Source organism: Phalacrocorax carbo, chromosome 1 (assembly GCF_963921805.1).
Source record: "Phalacrocorax carbo chromosome 1, bPhaCar2.1, whole genome shotgun sequence".
Classification (NCBI taxonomy): domain Eukaryota; kingdom Metazoa; phylum Chordata; class Aves; order Suliformes; family Phalacrocoracidae; genus Phalacrocorax; species Phalacrocorax carbo.
The window spans coordinates 147,242,910-147,262,468 of NC_087513.1; the positions used below are offsets into that span (position 1 = coordinate 147,242,910).

A 19,559-nucleotide genomic window follows, 5' to 3' on the forward strand; every position below is an offset into this window, starting at 1 on the left:
CACTGTCCAGTCAGAGGATGGAGAAGATTTTGCCAGCTGATCCCTGGGATCCATGAAAAAGGAGAAGGTCTTTTGCCCCTATAGACCTCACACCCTGCTCCCTGACCACGCAGCTTCTCTGCAGCCAGCATGTTAGTGATTTCCCTCGTGCAGGCTGCTGCGGCACTCGTCAGAGAGGGTGGTCAGGTCACTACATAAAACCAATTTTAGAATAACTCCAGCATGTGCTATCTGACTGGCTCTGGCATGGCTGAGCAAAGATACTGGAAACCATCATCTGACCCTACTAACTGCAACTGTGATGTTCTCCTTTCCATGGGGACCACTGACCATATCTCAGAGGCTTTAATGAATCCATAGGGAGGAAAAGACCCCCTCAGCATGCTTACAGTGTGGGAAGAGATGGGTAGGAGGGTGAGCATGATCCGGACCATGGTCAGTATACAGCTAAGAACACCTGTGCTGCTGCTCTTGTCCTACAATGGAGCATCTCATAAATAGTCCAAACTGCAGATGGGCTTATTGAGTGAATGAAATGCCCAGCTTTTTTGTTTCATGGATTCTGGAACATACCTTGGCCATGTTAGAAAGGTCTGTCTTTCTCCTGAGTCTTTCTATGAACACTGTAACTTCTGTTAAGGAAAAAGAGGCAGATGTTTAATAAAATTAATATTTTACCATCTAAAAGACGTTAATGAAGACATATCTTTCAAGTTAGAAACTAGATCCCTAGGGGAGCAACAGGCTGTCGGAGGGCACAGCGGGGGCACTGAGCCCACATTACAGGCTGGGCTGGGGACACTTGCAGTTTAAAGCTTGCAAGCGGAAGATACCCAAGTCACCACTCTTAGTTCACTGCAAATCTGTTAACCCATAACACACAGGAAAAAATACGTGTAATGTTTTTTACATTAAATACTTCTTAATCAAGACTAATACCCTTTTATATGTGTTGTTTAAGGTGAATGAAAGCAACGTTCATTCTAAACCTCCTATATTTTGATTAGAGGTTACATTTCAACTTTTATTCATCTAATATTCTGCAGCACTGCTAATAGGAGTTAGTTTCTTTGGTACTAAGCGTGGTCCAAGAATATATTTTTAATATTAAAATATAAAAAACTGATTCATAGTTACAGGAAAATTGAGTATAAAGTAACTTACAAACTTCTGTAGACAGGCAATGGTTTTCAAGTGAAAATTACTGTTTCTCTGAAGTTTGTACAAACTAGAAAGACCACAATGCATATACAAAGGGTCTCAGCTGAATAATTACATAGACTTCCATGCACACACATATTAAAACCACATTACTGAGTTTCCTCTGTCAAGCATTCAGATGTAAGAAATGCCAGAATTATGACTGCCTGCAAGTCTTCCTTGAGCATATGAATGCTAGTACAATCTTTTGTCTACACAGGAGCCCTGCTTTGCCACTGAAGAGTTGGTCTCTACTCAACAAGCACCTGAGCAATGGTATGTTTTAGCCAGAATTGTCAGCATCATGTATAAATACATGTAGTATGTAGATACATATTTACAAACACACACATATACACAAACACCTTTGTAAAGTACGGATTTTTCAAATCCTCCTCTAATGACAGAGTCATAGTTTCCCTATGGGGCTATGGCTTTTTTTCCCTTTATATTGAACTGCGCTATAGTAATTAATTAATTTATCTGCATAAAACCACTTGCAAGGTGAAGAAACAGAACAATACCTAAATATCAGAGGGCAGACTGCATATAATTCAGACATCTACACGGCCAAAGCAATCATGGCAAGAGACGGATCTTTAAAAATATTTAAGTACACTTGAATTTACTATGAATTGGGGATAATTTTGCCTCAAATTTGTCTTCACACATTACCTAAGACTATTTGTTTTTAACTGTATCCCAACTAACTCTAGTCCTCACTATTATCAGCTAAAAAAGTTTTTCAAACAACTTCTGTAAGAGCCTTGTAACACAGTCTTCTCTGCAGTTTAAGCAAATGTTATTTCATGAAAAATCTCTCTCTTCCTCAAACATACCTTTCGATTTGGATGTTTGGAGCGGTAGTGGAAGCCCTTCCAAAGCATTAAGCAGCCAAAGTTCAACATTTTTACTGAACAATCTGATTGACTTCATGTGTTGCACAGGCACCTCCTCCAGGAAATCATGAAGTAGGATGTTCTCCATTTCCTAGAATACAAATCCATGGAGCTGCACATGACTGGTGTGCTACAGATATTTACAGCAGCATGAAACAAAATTGTATTGATAGTTTAAATGTAGATGTAAATAAGCCCATTTTTTTCCTTCCAAATAAGCAATAGCTAAGCTACACTTATTAGCAGAAGGAAAAGGATCCTAACAGTAAATGTCATCTCCTGAATTAATTACTAGACACTGCTTAATGACCTGCTGTATATAAGAAGCAAATTAGTTTGATCAGAAAACTGTATATTTCTATGTCGAATGTCACCAAGAAATTCAGTAGTGTTCTCAAAGGAAAAATAACTCTCCTAATTTGGAAAACAGTTGTCAGTCAAAATTTCAGTCACTTAACTTCATGCCAGAACCACAGACCACATTTATAACAACATACTCTATTGATATTAGGGACTTTCAAAGGAATAAATGGAAGTTATCTTAAATTCCACTGGCTCCGTTCAAAATCCATACTGTGCTGTCTCAGAAGCCAAAGAACAGACTTCTTGAGGTATAAATTAAAATACCTTTGTACAGCACACAAGAAACAGCTGGCCCTTCTCCTCAGGTAGCAGTACCAAAAAGAAACATACACCTAATAACATCATTAGAACAAACAAGTGTGTCTACAGTACCTTGAATAGCTGCCTATCATAGCTTTTGAACAGCTGGCATACATCTGGCAAGGACATAAGTGCTATTCCTTCAGGCTGCAGAGACCTCCAAAATGACATGATACAGTCTTCCACCTGTCGCACAAAGTCCTTTATGGATTTTCACTGATTTTACACTTCTGAAACGTGAAGTGTAACTCAGTGAAACAACACACATAAGCACAGACACAAAAGAATGACCCTTGATCTGGGCTTTTTGCTTGGCACCTTCCTGGATGGGCTCCAGCGTAAGTGGAAGCATCCCAGAGCAACAAGCTGAACCTCACAAGGCAGTACAAGAAATGAGAGAAACAACTGTGCCATGGATATGCGGGTATAATTAAAGATATGTGTCCATGGCCTTGTGTTATGTGCTGGGCTCAGACCTGTTGATGTGCCAGGAGTGCTCAAGATATGCCCACAAACTCAGGTTCTCGGAGCATGTTATGTTAATTAAAATTTATTTAATAATTTGTCTGAATGCTCCTTTTGTCTATAAAAGATCATCTACCTTAGATCAAACCATCAAGTAAACAAGCTACACAGAAACAATTTTATCCTTACAGTTGTTTGCTGTCATCAGAGTGACAGTTGTTAAAGCAAAGGCATACCTTGCCAAGCTCTTTCTTTCTCACCATGCGTAAAATATCTTGACAGTGGCTGTAGTACTCATTGGCAAGCAGTACAACCTGGAGAAGGTGACCAAAAAGAAGGTACAAGAAGATCACACAGGCAAAGAGCTAACTTGCTTGATGACTGAATACGTGAACGTACCGTTTCATAGGGGTATTTCTTCCCTAGCTCTTGCTCCCAAAGATAGAATCTGCTGAATTCAGGCCAAGGGTACTGAAATCTCTCTTGTTCAGTCTTCAGATAAATGACAGATGGAGAATGGTGCAAATTCTTGCTCTCAATGCATCAGAATTTATTTTGAACAATTAAAAAAAGAAGATCACAATTATCTTGTCAGTTCTGTTAAAGGTATTAAGTACTTTCTTGAAATTATATAACATGATTTTTAATAAGATGTGTTTCTTCAGAGGAATGCTTGTCCTTTTTTTAAAAAAAGTAGGGGTGGAAGAAAGAAACAAGCATGACTGACTAAATATTTAAATCCTAAACAGTACATGATTTTCTTTTCAAAACCAGTGAATATTTCATGCTATACATACCTTCCATATATATTTTCTATGGCACTCATGTCACAGTTGTAACCTTCTAAATAAGGCTGCAGAGAGCTGGCTCTGCTGTCAGGGTGACAGCACATTTCTCATCAGCTGTCATTACATCCACTTCAGAGCACTCATTCCCACACCCGAGTGCTCTGTAAAAATAAGACAGACATCCAGTCTTTCCTTTTTTCCTCACTTTGGTCCACATAAGTTTGTTGCTCGTGCTCTGCTAGCTGACTTACAACAATGCCGGTGTCAAGCCATCCCACGACAGCACGCTTATGGGAGAACTGCCACAGGTTAGCCTCCTATATGCCCTTTTCGGTGAGCAGGGGGTATGCTCTTTTTTCTTCATCATTTCCTAGTATTTAAGTACTTTATTGGCACAACAAGTCTGAGTGCATTGAAAAGACACCGGCTCAGCAACATGAGGGTCTGTTACTGTGGGCCTCAGGCAAGGAAGGTTGTGCCCCACTACCTCCCCTAGTATTCAAAACCCGGGCTGTCAGCCACAATTTCCGCTCTCAGCACAGACGAAATTATTGGAGCTGACGTTAAGACAAGAAAAATATTTAGCTACCAGGTGAAATAGGAGTGGGGGAAGAAGCACTTGGTGAGATTACGCAGACAAAGAAGATGATGGATTAACTGTATTTCATCAGAACATATTCTACAGCAGTTCTAATTAAACACACAGAGAGACATTTTGTTGTAAGTCTAATGTATCCGAAACTCACTGTTCTCTTTCTTTGGCTATTGCTCTTGTAACCAGTTGCATCTCCATAACTGCAGACGTTTCCACTATGGTAAAATATACAACAGAAAAAAAACCTTTAAAAAGCTCACTGATTTATTCTGCATTTAGTATGAAAACGAGCTCAAACTGGATAGAGTGCACTAGGTTGAAGCACTGTGCTTGAGAAACAAACCCCACTCTCTTTCCTGTCATTCAGCAGCCCCATGATTTTCTAATGAGTCTGAAGACCAACTTCTTAATTTCAAGATAAAACTGACCCATTTGTTATAATGACAGCAAGGTATTAGCCGTTTAGCAGTACAGTGCCTTCCAACTTCTTGCACCAAAATTGTGGGTTTGTATTTGTAGCTGCAGTTCATTTGGAATGCTAATAATAATTATAAACATGGAAATAATCAAAGCACAATCATCCTTGTGCTTTGATTTCACAGTAATTACATTTTCTGCGCCCTAAATCAGTTTAGATGGCATTTTGTTTCTGACTTTCCCCCATTTACTTTGTAAGCCTGCGTGACGTTCCCGCATGGTCAGAATTCACCTGAACTTGCAAAGGCTTGACCACTGGCTTTTGGCTGAAAAGCCAGGGATGCAGGCACAATAGGCTGCTTTACTATCTCCTGCCTCTCTCCCTGCCTGTTTTGCTGAGGCTAATCCTACAGGAGGGCGAGGCAATGTTGCTAGTAAGAGGGACATGCTGTGAGAGTTGGATTCCTACTGTCAAGCCCCCATCTGCTGCTGACACCTGCTCACTGTCTGTGAAGGCATTTCAAACTCCAGGGTCCTTTTGGACTCAGCTATTTTGAAGGGTGACAGGCAGGGGCTTTGTAGAAAATGTGCTTCCAGTGATGACTGCCAACACTCAGGCTATCTAATCAGATCCTGGGTGCTGGGTTTCAGTGCTGTGATGTATTATAAAACAGGGTACCACCAGACGTCCTGAAGGGACAGAAGACAAAATGGAACAGTTTATCAGCTTGGAAACTCAAGCTGCTGAATATGTCTCCTCTCACTTCTCTGCTGTCCACGGGACTGACCCTTGTCACCTGAAAAATTACTTTCCCTCTGCCACTGCTCTCTGCCATGAAGGTGGTGCTCCAGCAAAACAACCAAACTGGCTGCCCAAGACAGGGCACATTCATGTTGGGTATGTTTGGTAGCACTGTTGACTCTTTCTCCCACACGTTTTAGAGTTGGTGGCAGGACAAAGGGAAGAATGTGTAAGTAGAGATGTTTCATAACACTTCTTTTAAGTGGGTCCTTCCTCCAGTTTTCTAAAGACTGTGAAACAAAATTAATGAATATTTTCCAGCTCCTGCTCTCCCCGAGCAGGCGGCCAGCTGTATCTTCTGCTGCTGCTGCTATGGCAACACGTATCAGCATCGCTCTCCTCCGGTGGGGAGCTGGCTTCCTGCTCCCCCCCACGCAGGGACAGCAAGGTGTGAGAAGGGGGGCTGTGTGGGTCCTCCCGCACCCCAGTGGCCAGCCCGGAGCTCAGTGGTGATTAAATGCAACTACCTACAGAAAGCCAACATATATGTGCTCCCGCTGTTAGCAAAGGGGGTTTGGACTCACCCGGTGCCTGCAGAGGTGCTTGGCTGCCAGGCAGAGCTGCTCGCTTCCTCCAGGGAGGGGTGCCTGGGTAAAGACAGGACACACAAAAGAGAAGGTGGGTGGGAGAAGGGGAAAACGGGTGACAGCAAAATCACAAGGAGTTTCAGCATGTCTCTTGCAGAGTTTGGATGATGCTATGGGCTGGGAACTAGAGCTAAAATGGGAAATACAATGGTGGGGATGACAAAGAGACTAACAGAGGAGGCGAATGGGAAGGACAAAGGGAAAATGAAAGGAGGGAGGGTGGTGAGTGTGCCTGCTGTTGACTGTCAGATTACACTGAGATTAGAAAAGCTAATTTGCTAAAATCATATCAGATTTTTTTTTATTAAAAAACCATGGGTTTGCTTCACTAGAAAGTCAGAAGCCCAAAGCTTGCCTGTTACCAGAACTATAAACTAACCCTTGCGAAGCCAGAAATCAGTGGCATTTTTTTAACACTGCCATACTCCAAGCCTCCTTGATCTGCCAGAGCAAGTACCATTTCAGGGAGAGCTTGTCCTCAAAGCTCCCATTCCTAGATGTTACCCTATTGTAAAACAAATCAGTAAAATACCAGATTCCCTTACATCTCCGTCATACATTTGGGGACCTCGCTGGGTACAGTTGTGTTTATTTGCGCTACTTTTACAACATCATCAACAGAGTTGCAGTACACACATCTTCAAAAAATCCAAGATTTCTAAATGAACCAACTCACAGGTGCTACGTAAGAGCATCCTCATCACTCCAACTCAGCAGCAGGCACATCTGAGGCCCCACTGACCATCAAAACGCAAACGCCTTCTTTGTAGTCAAAGGCAAACCGTTAAAATCTTTCTGCCATTTCTATTACACCAACAAGCAAAGCTCCCAACCTGCCAGAGCCTTCACGTCACTTCATTTCCTCACTACCGGCACCACGTCAATTGCTGACTACCTTGATATTGTCAAGAAATATTCTTTCCAGTAATTACAGGGAGTGGATCATAGTTTTGAAACGATCCCTTTCTTCACCAACCCACATGTTGGGTGGATGTGTTGTTCTCTCAACTGGGGTCCCAACTCCATCTTCCCCTCAGGTAGATGCATCAGAAAAAGCATCTGCATGTTGGACTCTGTTCAGGCATGGGAGGGAGCAATAGTTATTTGGGATACATTCCCTACTCAAGCAGACATCCCCTGTCTCTGCAGAGGAAAGTGGCAACAAGCCAGAAAAGTATATCCCATTAGCTGGGTCTGGTCCACAGACCAGCATTTGGACTGCACTGAAATGGTGTATTAAAAATCTTCAGTATTTTGGGGAAATTTCCACACCAACACACTCTCAAAAATTGAGATCTTATGGGTCAAATACCCATGCTGCAATTATCTGATTACGTCTGTGAGAACACAATTTGTTCTTGCAGGTAGAAAAGTCTTCAAGCTTTCGTTACTCTTTTTCTAAATTTCCATTTTTCTAATTAAAAAAAACCAACCAAACAAACTAGAATTTGCCAGTGCTGGTTTTATCAACTTCATTAGATCATGAACAATTAATTCTGATTTCAAAAATACTGAAACCTACTGAGAGGACAGTAAAGATGAAGTATTTCCTTGATGTATTCCTATTTATTTGCAAAGAATATATAAAACTCTGAAAACAAATGGCAACAAATTCCCTTATTTGGTTGATGCTGTTGCTTATTTTGTATGTGGCCTAACTATTTTTTTCAGAGTTGTGCTACTAATGCTTTTCTGGCTGTGTTTTGAGCTTTTTTACTGCTTTCTCTCCATTTTTTCCTGCTGCCCTTTATCAGAGACCAAGAAGTAACTGACACCTGGCCACCCAGGCGTTAGAGGTGTGCATGTTGGCTCAGCACAGGGATGTGTGGCTGCATTTAGAGTGGAAGCTGTTCTGATCTCAGCTGTTGGGCTTCACACAACAGCTTAGTGAGTTCTTATAACTATCTTAAATGAAGGAAGCAGCAGACAAGATAATTCCGTAGTTGAGAGACTTTTCTATTGCCACTAGAAAGATGATCTTCATCTGAATACAATCTTCATATTTTGATTTTTTTTTTAATCTGAAAAATGATCCCAAGAAACTATATCAAGATCACTAGACAGCTGGTTGATGCCAGCGTTTTACCTGCAATACACCTCCTTTTCCTTGGTTTGACCAAATTAAATATAGATTTTTAGGAGTAGGTGTCTGGGCAGGCACCTCTGGCAGCTGGTGGAGAAGGAGAGGGAGGCCTGCAGCCAGTGCAGCAGCTCCCCTATGGTTAAGCATGGGCTATAGCGTGTTCCCCCGCCAGTCAGGGAACATGGCTCATTTCCATAACGGGGGCCCAAGGACACAAGCTATGCTGGCACACGTGGTGCTTCTGGCTCCCAGCAGTGGCTAAAATCTTTGTTTCTGCACCTAGCCTGGACTTAGCCAACATCACTTGTTTGGTTACTCCTACTTCCCCTAAGTTTTCAGCATGCTTCTATGCTGGGAGGAGAAAGAGCAACAATTCAGATTGTTCTGTTCTTTCTCTCATCTCTTCTAGGATCAGAACTAGCAGCTCTCTTACTACGCCCAGCGAGACTGCTGTTTTCAAGTGACGCTGCAGGGAAACACCTTTCTTTTCCTGAAGAAGAAATACCAGCAGAGAGGCAGCCACAGACTTGCAGTGTTCCTTGAACAGCGGCCAAGACCTTTCCTCATTACGGACGTCAAATCTTAGGCCTCTTCTGGTTATACTGGGTGCATGGGTAGCGTGGGATATCACTTCAGTAAGGGTCTCATGGAAAACGAGCCTTGAGTTGCCTATGAATACTTTGTTTGGTCTCACAACAACCGATTGCCACTTGATCATCTGTAGAACCTGATCCTCTGCCCTGTCCCATTCTTTACCATTTTCACTCTATGGACTTCTGCAACATCATTCTGGTGTAAAACCCGTGGAGAAGGGCAATAAACCTATGGGTATGATTATTCTGTTCTCTCACAGAGCGTGGATCCAATTAAGTAACTATCATGTAAAATATTACAGACATAGAAACAGCTTTCATCATCACCAGAACATCTGGATGCTTAATAGGCTGACTTGTATGCCTTAGAAAAATAGAAATATGCTATATCTCCATTTTAAAGAAGGGAAACCAAAGGACAAAATTTATCTGTATACGCATTAAAGTAATGTACAAGTCTGTAAGAAGAGTGAGGATATATATGAGCTTGGTCTCCAAAGTCCAAAGCATAGGCTGCACCCATTTTTCTTCTGTGCATTTAAAAGGAGTGTAAAACTGCTAAGGGGGTGGCAGCATTTCCCATCCTTTCTCTGGGGAGAAACACAAGCCTGTGGTCTGTTTATCTCAACCATGAGCTTAACCGTGAGAACTCTTCCTCACCTGCCTACAACCGGAATGTGCTCACATCTACAGTTTAGTCTGCCAAAGTATTTTACATTCATCAATTATTTTCAGACTTTTAATTTTTGCCATCAATTTATACTCATCTTATACATTTTCTCATTTCCGTACAAGAGGTTATTTTAAAATCTGAAATTTTAAAACAAATTGAAGGAAGTATTTTCAAAGTAATATGCTCATTGTTTCAAGTAGTAAAAAAACCCAGATAACATGATTGCGTGTAGGACTCTTCAAAACAGTGCATTTATACTCTAATACATGTCTCTTCAGCCTACTGTTTAATTGGAAGGTGCTACAATGTCATGAAGCAATTGTCAATATGTTTATCTGAGCTCCCATTTGGAGTCTCAATACATTAAGCTCCTCTTAGATTTGGCACAAGTTCCTGCTCTTAAGATCTAGGTGGTGAAACTGTCCAGTTCAAGGAGGTCTGATTAGGCAGGGCATGTTTTCAAAACGGAGCTTCTCTATAAGGGCAGAGGACTTAATGGCACAGCACCTTTACAGTGTGTATAATAATAAGAAAAATGTAATACTGTTGTCAATGTTCAACAGACGATTTACAGACTTTTATATACAGACAATATATAGACTGTCATGGACATCTGATGATTAAAAAATTTAAAAAACCAAACCTGTGATAATTTTTTTCAGACAGAAGAGAGCAATAACGTGCATAAAAGGAAGAGTTCTTCTTGATAGCTATTCCATCATAATGATACCTAGAAATTTTAAAAAAATTATGAACTGACAAGCATATGACTTTCAACAAGTCAGCAAATAATTCATATTCCTCCTTTGAAAGCAGGTGATCATCATGTTTAAACAAGAAAAGACCAAGTAAAAAAAGCTACATACATTTTTTAAAATTCTGTTGAAAATGTATTTTTCCCAACAGAAGATAATTGCACAAATGCTTTACAAACTCTTTTTAACAGTTTTTGCCCTGGAATGATAACTTTTTCTAAATGAACAAGCATAAGCTAGTGCAGGAGTGCAACAGATTTATACAGGACACTTAGTGAAGTCAGGAACCAGAGTCCCGGCTTATTGAGGACCCCATATTCCCACAGAAGTTGAAGGATTTGGAGCAGTTGTTCTGCAGCCATTCACAGTAGCTTAGGGACTGGGTGGCCCATCGGTGGTCATGGCAAGCTAAAAACCCAAGAAACCCTCCAGACCTCCTCTAGGGTTTATCCCAACCTCGGTGAGCAGCGGAGTCGCCATCCCTGCTACCCAGGTGCTACCAGCTGACTCTTCCCAGGCTGGGTCAGGAAGCCAGGGGAGCAGTGCAGCGGTTTCAGGACACCAGCAGCCGGCAGAGGGTAACCTTCTGCTGATGGGAAGAGAGCATGGAGGCTGGGGGCTATCACGCACCGTCCCAAATCCTGCCAGCTATGAGGAGAGGCCTGGGAGTGTCTGCGGTGAGGCGCTCCCAAAATAAAGGATCTTGCTGGATCAAGGTGATAGCAAGTCCAAACTAGTGGAGAAAAGTCGCAGATTGAGTAAAGGCATGTCAGTCTCAAAGCCAGTACTCAAAATGCTTGTAAAATTGCTGTGTCTCAATGACCTTAAAATACCCCTTTTTCCAGTCTGGATGCTCCAAGTGTGGTTATAACTTTGGACATTGAATAGATGAAAGAGTATAAACTCTCTGGGCTCTAGAAGAAGGGAGGGAAGGGAAAAGAAAGAACGTGCAGGAGGAGGATCTGAGGCGGTCTGATGTAAATGGTTTTAAACTGTTTACAACATTTCCATTGACCACCAGTACATGCTGGGTCACTCCACAGATATGTGCAAGGATGAAAAGCACAACACAGACATTAATCACAGCTGCCACCCCCGTGCATCCTGGAGCCAGGCTTTCCTGGCCTGGTGTCTCAAGCGCTCTGAGTAAGGTTGTGATGTCTGGCAGATGCCTCATGCAAGTCATGCTGTAAAAGATACTACAACTCAAAGAACTAATTTTTTAAAAACCAGTCTGATCTGGAATTCACGCCCCACCAAAGCAGCTCTCATGTGGTGATTTTCATGGAATTAACTCTATTTTAATGCACTTGGTGACATCACGAATCACTCTGGATCTTGCGATGTATTAGAGACTTGCAACCAACAATTCAGCCACTGTATTATAGTGCCGGAGCTGAGCATTCAGCCATTTTTAAACATTATTAGAGTAGCAAAAAAAAACATTTTTAAACAAAAGTAGCAAAACCAATACCTGGTACTCCCTCTTGTGCCCAGCCTTCTTGTCCCCAGGCCTGGGAAAACTAACCGAATAAGCTAAAAAAAAACCCAAACAGAAAATTAGAGATAATTGCTAAATTCATTCTAAAATGCAAAAGCATATCTGCTACATTTTTTTTTTCTCATTAATGACTTCTTTTGCTTTCCATCATTTGAAGGCTAATATCTGTTCTTACCTCTCTAATTGTAACTGTTGACCTGAACTCTGTTGGACTTTTGTGGATTGAAATCTAAGTAGTTTAAAGGATTACCTGTACCTGCCTCAGGTAGGAAATTTCAGACTAGCTGGTTTACCTTGCGCTGAACCACAGCCAGTGCACACACCAGGAGACCACCCGCCGTCAGGTGGGGTACATCAGCTAGGGGAACTCAAAGGTGCCGTGATTCTCCAGTACTCTGCCAGAGCTGCGAGCCTTACTCATTCGGGTAGGACTTACTCACACAAGGGACTTCACCTACACACTCACTCTTGCAAGGAGTACTTGCAGGGTAGGGCCTGACTTATCTGTTTTAAAGGGAGCTGAATCATCAGGCTGCAAAGCAACCTTTTGACCACCATGGTGGTAAATGTGAGCTGAGGTCACGCAGCATCTGTCAAGGTTAGGCCCTACAGAGTAATAAGATACTGTCAGGGTAATAATCCACTTCACTATGATTATTCTGCATGAGCTGTCCTGCAAAGACAGAGACTAACCCAGGACAGCTGGAGCTAACATTCCCTGTATAGCAGGAACAGAGGATCTAGTACTCAATGTTAGTGAGGAATGAGGGGAGCTTCCACTCAGCAGTGCAAAGTTTGGACTCTGTGCAGAAGTGCATGTTCCTGATCCAAAGGCCTGCTAAAGGACAGCTTTCCCCAACTCACACTAACATGCACCTCCAGTTTGAACGGTGTTAGAGTGGTCCTGTTCTTTGCACATTTCTGCGTGCACCCACCCCAGCTGCTCCCTTTCTCTAGCTGGTATTTTTGCATAATCCCATTTTATTAGAAGGACAGTCTATTAAATTGGGGCTTCTGTGGCATGAGACACATTACTTCTTCCCATTGCCTCTTCTACAGAGACAGTGGTATATTTGGGCAGAGGTAGAGGGCAGATGAGATTAGTAGTGTTTTGAATCACAGAATCACAGAATGGCAGGGGTTGGAAGGGACCTCTGATCATCTGGTCCACCCCCCCTTGCTTGAGCAGGGGGCACAGGAACGCGTCCAGGAGGGGTTTGGATGTCTCCAGGGAAGGAGACTCCACAACCTCCCTGGGCAGCCTGTGCCACTGCGCTGGCACCCTCACAGGGAAGAAGTCTTTTTTCATATTGAGGTGGAAAATCACCAGAGTTTGATTCACATGGGGCATGACTACAAAAGTCCTTAGGCAGTCAGGTTACTACAGCTTGATGAATTATTAATAGCTCAGCCCATTAGCTAGGCTGTGGTAACCGATTACATGTGCACCTTTAAACCAGCATTCCTGCCCTCCTCAGCCTCTTGCTGCACATTCCCGCCTCCTGCTGCAGAAGGACAGACCATCTCAAGCCTCTGGGGAGCTGCACCCCAGCTTGCTCACTTGGGATGTATTAACTTGCACTGTAATGCACTGGGTCGGTTAAGGCTGTGAGCAAACAGGTGCAAGCACCAACCTATAGCAGCTATGGCTTATCTGCTAAGCTCTTCCGTGTGACCAGGCTCATGCTTCACCTGTGCCTGTCCCAGCCTAAAAGTAAAATGCATTAACTTAAATGGCAAGAAGGCTTAGCTTACAGGTGGCAACTCAGCCGTGCTTGGAGCACCTGAAAGCGTATAGACCAGATAGGATTAATCTTACCTACATGCTTACAAGGTAGAGATATCTAAGCTAGTTGCTGGGGATTCTGTAGGCAATGGAGAAAAACAGGCAGTTCCGAGGCACATTTCATCTGAGTTGCCTGAGATGGCTCATTTAGGGTGAGAGGAATCATATGTAACTACTTATTTCTCTCCATTGACTACCAAGAGATTTTAAGGTGACTAGCTTCATGGCAGACATCTACCCTGAGCCAGGCAAATTCTACCCATGGGCTTGGTTGATGGGTGATGATCCATTAAGCTATCGTAATAAATCACGCTGAATCGCTCACTCAAATCTTAATTTTAAGTAAGAGTGATTTAACTTACCCAGTAAAAAAAAATTAGATTCAACTGAATTGAGAGAAATGATTCGTAAAACGAGATTATCTGCACAAATGAAAATGACTTCAGGTACAACTTTTACTTAAATTGTTTTGGTTTTGTGTTTAAAAAATGCTTTGTGGCTCCTACTATGGGCACTAATAGAATAATATTAGCGGTAAAAATAGGAAACTCTGAACAGAAGTCTTGAGCAACAAATAATCACAAGGCATTCTCTCCTCCTTAACTTGTTAAATAAAGTTGAAAAGCTATGAGTGTTTGTTGCAATTGGGATTTCTAAGCGGTGATTGCTCTGTGAGTTGTATCAACCTCCATATATTAGAAGAGTGGAACTGTTTAAAGGAGATTGGGTTTTACATCTGCATTTGTTTAGCTTGAATGATTCTATAATGACATTTTTAGGGTGTGTTTGGAGCAAAATCTCCCCAAGTATACTTAAAAAGGAAAGTATAACATTATGTTACAACCAAAGGGGTCTTTTAAGGACAGAAGAATCAGCTCCTCGTGACAAGTTTATTAACCTTGCACTGTTTACCCTGGTAAAGCTTTCTAAAATATATTGGCAAAAGAAGTTTTTGCTAGTGTGACATACAACAGTTCCCTGAAGAAAACAGACTCCATCACAGACAATACTCTTTTCTCTAGTATAACTGTGTCTACATGAAGGGTTACCAGAAATACATCAGAAAAGACACAAGCATAATACATTACATAGTCATTCTTCTCTGTTGTTTAACCTCTTTTGATATGCAGTGTGTATATTTGATAGTCAGATTTTCTGTTTAGATATCGCTGCTTCTTATCTTACATATCGTATCTACTCTGTACCTTTCCAAAGGTGGCTGCATTTACTTGACACTTGGAATTTGGACTGCAGCTTTCCATATACAATTCATATAGTAGCCAACGGGGTACAGTGCATCCTTCACACAAGTAGAAATTATCAGCTATCCTTTAAAACAAGAACATCAATTGGTTTCTGTCAGAATTAGAAGAGAGAATTGTTAGCTTGAGATTTTAACAGCTCATCAGGTTTGCAGTGAACTCAGTAATAGTTACTCCAACTTTATAGAAGTGTAGAATCAAAAAGAGAGCTACTACTTTTATGTCAATTCTGTATTCTGGGAAAAAAAATTATGCATCTTCACATGCACGCGTGCGTGCGATCTCATTGTTTTTAATAAAAAAATGCTACTTAGTGATATCACTCTAACATTAACACCAATCCAGAAAGTATTAGCATCTCTCATATGGTAACTGTTGTTACATCAGAGGATGTAACTTTGATCTTCTAATTATAAAGGTCTCCACTACACCAAAGATAAAAATACAAGCATTTTTTCCATCTAAAATGTGCAGTATGGTGTTTTGGGATGGAGAGTGCACAATGAAGGACTAAATTCTGTTCTCATACAACTTCACTGAATTTAGCACAAGTTTAAGAAGAGAACAGAGTTTTCATTTACAGTTACTCTGTGACAGAACTGCCAGGACTGAAACTGGTTAAGGCATTTAAATACTCGTCCTTTGCCCAAATACCTTACTCATCCTACTTATCAGAATGGTCTCAGTCAAGTAAACGCAACTACTTGTGTGAATAACATGAGGAAGACGTAGTTACTTATTACCCTGAAGTATTACCTTCACCAGAAAAAAAAGACCTTTAATTATGAGATCATGGCAATGGTTTCGATGTCAGAAGGTAATAGCCTCCTGCAGTACAAATACAGGGCCAAAGCTGGAGCAAGGAAGCAGAGAGATTAATTTTCAAAGCATGACACACTGATCATATGACAGTGTTTTCTTACTGTGACTCTGCTTCCGTTATACCAAATGATTTATGCATATTTAATTAATTTATCAGCTGAAGGCTAGTGCTGCACAGTGCCAGTTACTCACTGTGTCTTTACTGATAATCGAGTTGGTGGGGAAAGCAGACTTTTCATAATCACCAGGTGAGATAAGCCGGCTGGATTTTAAATCAGCATCCTGTCTTCCATTAGTAGCCTGGTTCCAGGTGACCCAGTGTTTATCTTTCTGGGTTAGCTGTATTGGCAGTAGCTAGCGGATAAGGTCTTCAGCAAACTGGCTTGCCAGAACAGACTGAGCAAGATGATCGCTGTGCAGTCTGACGATGCCTACCTCACCTTTTATTCATGCCTCCTCCCCTTTCTCCAGGGAAGAAGGCTGACTGCCTCCCCTAGGTTTCCCTCTCCCGAGCAAAAGGCCCCAAAATGCTTCACTTCTACCTCCTCAGAGCCCGTCTTCTCACTCACCAGCCCAAGAGGCTGGGGCCGCCAGGCGCCGGGGCTGAGCTGTGCTGGGCTCCCTGCCAGCTCCTCACCACCTCCGACCCCACCACCTGACAGCAACTGCTTCACGGCTAGAAATGAGCAGGAACTTGCACCAAAGATAGGGGATCTGCTGCGTTAATGGGGTATTTCCCGCCATGGGGCTGAAAGGTAAATGAAATTTATTCTAGATAAGAGTCGTGATGGAGCTCTGCCTCCCAGCAGGCACAAATGCTTGTTTCTTCTAGAGCAACTTTCTCAAAACCTTTCGTAACTGAGCAGTCCCAGAGGAGGTTAAACCTAAGTCCAAATTCATCCTTAATATAACACCACAAGAGTCATTGGAAGTGCAGCAGAAATTAATTCATGCTTCAGTAGCTGGTTTCTGCCAATAGTTTTGCCTCAGCATTTAACTATTTAGTGACAAAAGATTTGGGAATTTCACTTTGTGAATTTATCATCTATTAAACTGCCAGTCTTTTTCAAATAACAAGTCAAACACATTCTTAGTGCTGACACATTATACAAAAATACTGTCTATCAGGAAAAAAATAAAAGTCCACAAAAAGCACAGTGCTCATCTTCTTGCACATTCGCCCCAAGGTTCTCAAAACCTGAGTGTTTATGGCATGGATCAAAACAAAGCTCTTAATAAAGACAACAAAATCAAAAGGAACGAGTGGTAAGGGAGGAAGATGGAGGATAAAGAAAAAGCACATGGGGAGACACCTCCATTTATCTACTACTTTCTAGCCACATTTTCCGTTGGGATTGTTATGTGATTGGTTCTAGGACCTCAGGTGGACTCCAGGTTTTGGGGGTTTGCCACCTGTTATATGTGAACCCTCGGCCGTTATATCGGCGTGCAAGTCTGCTGTTAAACCATTTCTGCGCCAAAATCTAGTTTGCTTTGTTGACGCACCAACCATAAAATGAAGCTAAATATTTAAAATTTTTCAAAACGTGAAAAGGTGATTCAGAAGGTTGTTGTGATGAAGAAATCATCGCTTCAACCTTTCAAGGATTGTTATGCAGTGTCTCAAACTCGTGGGATGACCTTGGATGAATGTCTTTCTTAAGTCCTTTTAAAATGGGAGTGGTGGTATCTGTATCACAGCAAAAGCGGAGACTAACCCCCGCTGCTCAGGTATTACTGAGAGGGGGAAGAAAAAGATTGAAGATCAGTTGCTGTCAAGTTAAAAGTTCGCTTGTATGTGCTGTTACTGTCCAACACAAATTTTCAACACCGTTTCCTAGCTGGACTCAGCTGTGCTTGGGGAAAGGAGAAGAGTAGCCTTGGTTTCTCTTCCGCTGTCACACGGCAGGTGACGGCCTTCTCAAAGCACAAGAAAACGAGGGTGACAACCTTACTGCACCACAGAAAGTATCTCACTGCGGAGTTCAGCCATTACCTTCACCTCAAGGAAACATAACCTTGGAGAATATCAGTCGCTCAGCATCTGAGCGCCAGCCCGCCACCGGCCGTGCAGCCCCGCAGCCACCCACGGCGCGCTGTAAGAGCACGCCAGCCACGAGCGCTCGAGCCAGGGATGGTCCTCGCCATCTGCACCGCAGCATCACGGCAAGCGGGTGGCAGCCCGGCGGCCAGACCCCGGAGAGTGGGTAGGATGAGACACAACCCCATTTCCCCCATGTCAAGCCACCTCTGCGTCAGTAAGGCTTGTGGTGGGAGACGGACTATCTGGGGAAATTTCCCTGCTTTCATGGTGTCGTTTATGCCCAGCCATGACGGTGGGGCCTTTACAGCAAGGCTTTTCTCCAACGAAACAGTGTTAAAAGCCGGATTCCCGCCCTCCCTGTAAGAAGCCCAGCGGGCAGGTCGTGCGAGACCCCCGGCGAGGTGGGGGGGGGGGGGGGGGGGGGGGGGCAGAGGGGGTGTGTGAGACCACCCTCCCCCCCTCCCCGCCGCGTTCCCCCCTCCATCCTCAGCCAGGGGTCTCCCCAGCCGCCCCGCCGCCTGGGTCCCCGGGGCCGCCACGCACCAGCGGGTGATGGAGAGGTGCAGGAGGGAGGTGGGGCTGCCCTCGGCCATCCCGGGGGGTGCCGGGCGGTGCCCTGCCGTTGGGTACCGGCCGTCGGGGCGGGCGGCGGGTGGCCGCGCGCCGCCCCCGCGCCCCCCCCCACCCCCCCCCCGCCCCCCCCCCCCCGGAGCCGGTTTCCCGGTGGCGGCGGGGCCACCGCCCCTTCCAAGCCTCCGGAGGGGGCGGCGGGTCTGGGGGCGTGGATCCTGCCCCCACTCAGGCGTGGGAGAACCGGCGGCTCCGGTGCCAGCGCCAGCCCCTCCCGGCGCCCAGGCCACATAGGGATTCTATAGGAATGTGGCCAAATAGGGGTTCTATAGGACCTGCAGGGGAGAAAACGAATTATGTGTAAATCAAGAGGTACGAAGACGCCGGAAAGCGGCGCGGACGAACAGTTGCGCGGCAGCGCATTCGAAGGGCGCGAGTGCTGCCTTGATACGTTTTGCAACGCCTTTATCACAGAATCCTAGATAGAATCATAAAGGTTGGAAAAGACCCTTACGATCTGGAAAACATTATTTTCAGAGTTTCCGACCAGAATGCTGTGAACTCCCATAATTGTTTAATTTCTCTTTGATATAGATAGATGAAAGGGCTGCCTGCTCCACCGAAACCCTGTAAGCACTTTTTTGTTGCAAGTGTCCATTATGCAAAATGAGCTTTACTGCCATGTGACTGGCAAAAATAAATTATGTATGGCTGGAGCGTCTAAAAGCTTCCTAGTGGATGGCATTGGGTTACATCAGGGCTCAGCTTCTCAGAAACTCCCATGGCTTCCTCGTGTTAATTAGCTGCTGAAAGCCCAGGCTGGCTTGCTTGCTTTGTTACGACAAGACGACCAAAGCCAACATTTTGGTAGACAGCAATATTAAAGGGGGGAGGGGGATGGGACACAGGGGATCAGGAAAGAGGAATTTATGGTGGAAGGTTGCTGGTTTTCTCATCCCTCAATGTACCTTGCTTCTGAGGAGCACTGCGCACAGATATCATGTATAATACATGTTGCTTTTAATCTGTAAAGCCTCGTGCTGTGTTGAGAACC

The 19,559-nt window shown here is 43.4% G+C and overlaps 1 protein-coding gene across 1 annotated transcript in view; it reads right to left on the minus strand.

Moving 5' to 3' along the window:
• RFX8 (regulatory factor X8) overlaps window positions 1–18,528 on the minus strand; it is a 29,050-nt gene extending 10,522 nt beyond the window's left edge. The window contains exons 1-12 of the mRNA XM_064471599.1: window positions 18,479–18,528; window positions 15,013–15,136; window positions 11,995–12,056; window positions 10,409–10,495; window positions 8,496–8,516; window positions 6,354–6,392; window positions 4,762–4,825; window positions 3,627–3,761; window positions 3,464–3,541; window positions 2,835–2,948; window positions 2,040–2,190; window positions 574–632 (exon numbers count right to left, since the gene is read on the minus strand). Of these exons, the coding sequence (XP_064327669.1) occupies window positions 574–632; window positions 2,040–2,190; window positions 2,835–2,948; window positions 3,464–3,541; window positions 3,627–3,761; window positions 4,762–4,825; window positions 6,354–6,392; window positions 8,496–8,516; window positions 10,409–10,495; window positions 11,995–12,056; window positions 15,013–15,136; window positions 18,479–18,528 (984 nt within the window). The remainder of the gene's footprint in view (window positions 1–573; window positions 633–2,039; window positions 2,191–2,834; window positions 2,949–3,463; window positions 3,542–3,626; window positions 3,762–4,761; window positions 4,826–6,353; window positions 6,393–8,495; window positions 8,517–10,408; window positions 10,496–11,994; window positions 12,057–15,012; window positions 15,137–18,478) is intronic.
• Window positions 18,529–19,559: the final 1,031 nt, after the last annotated feature.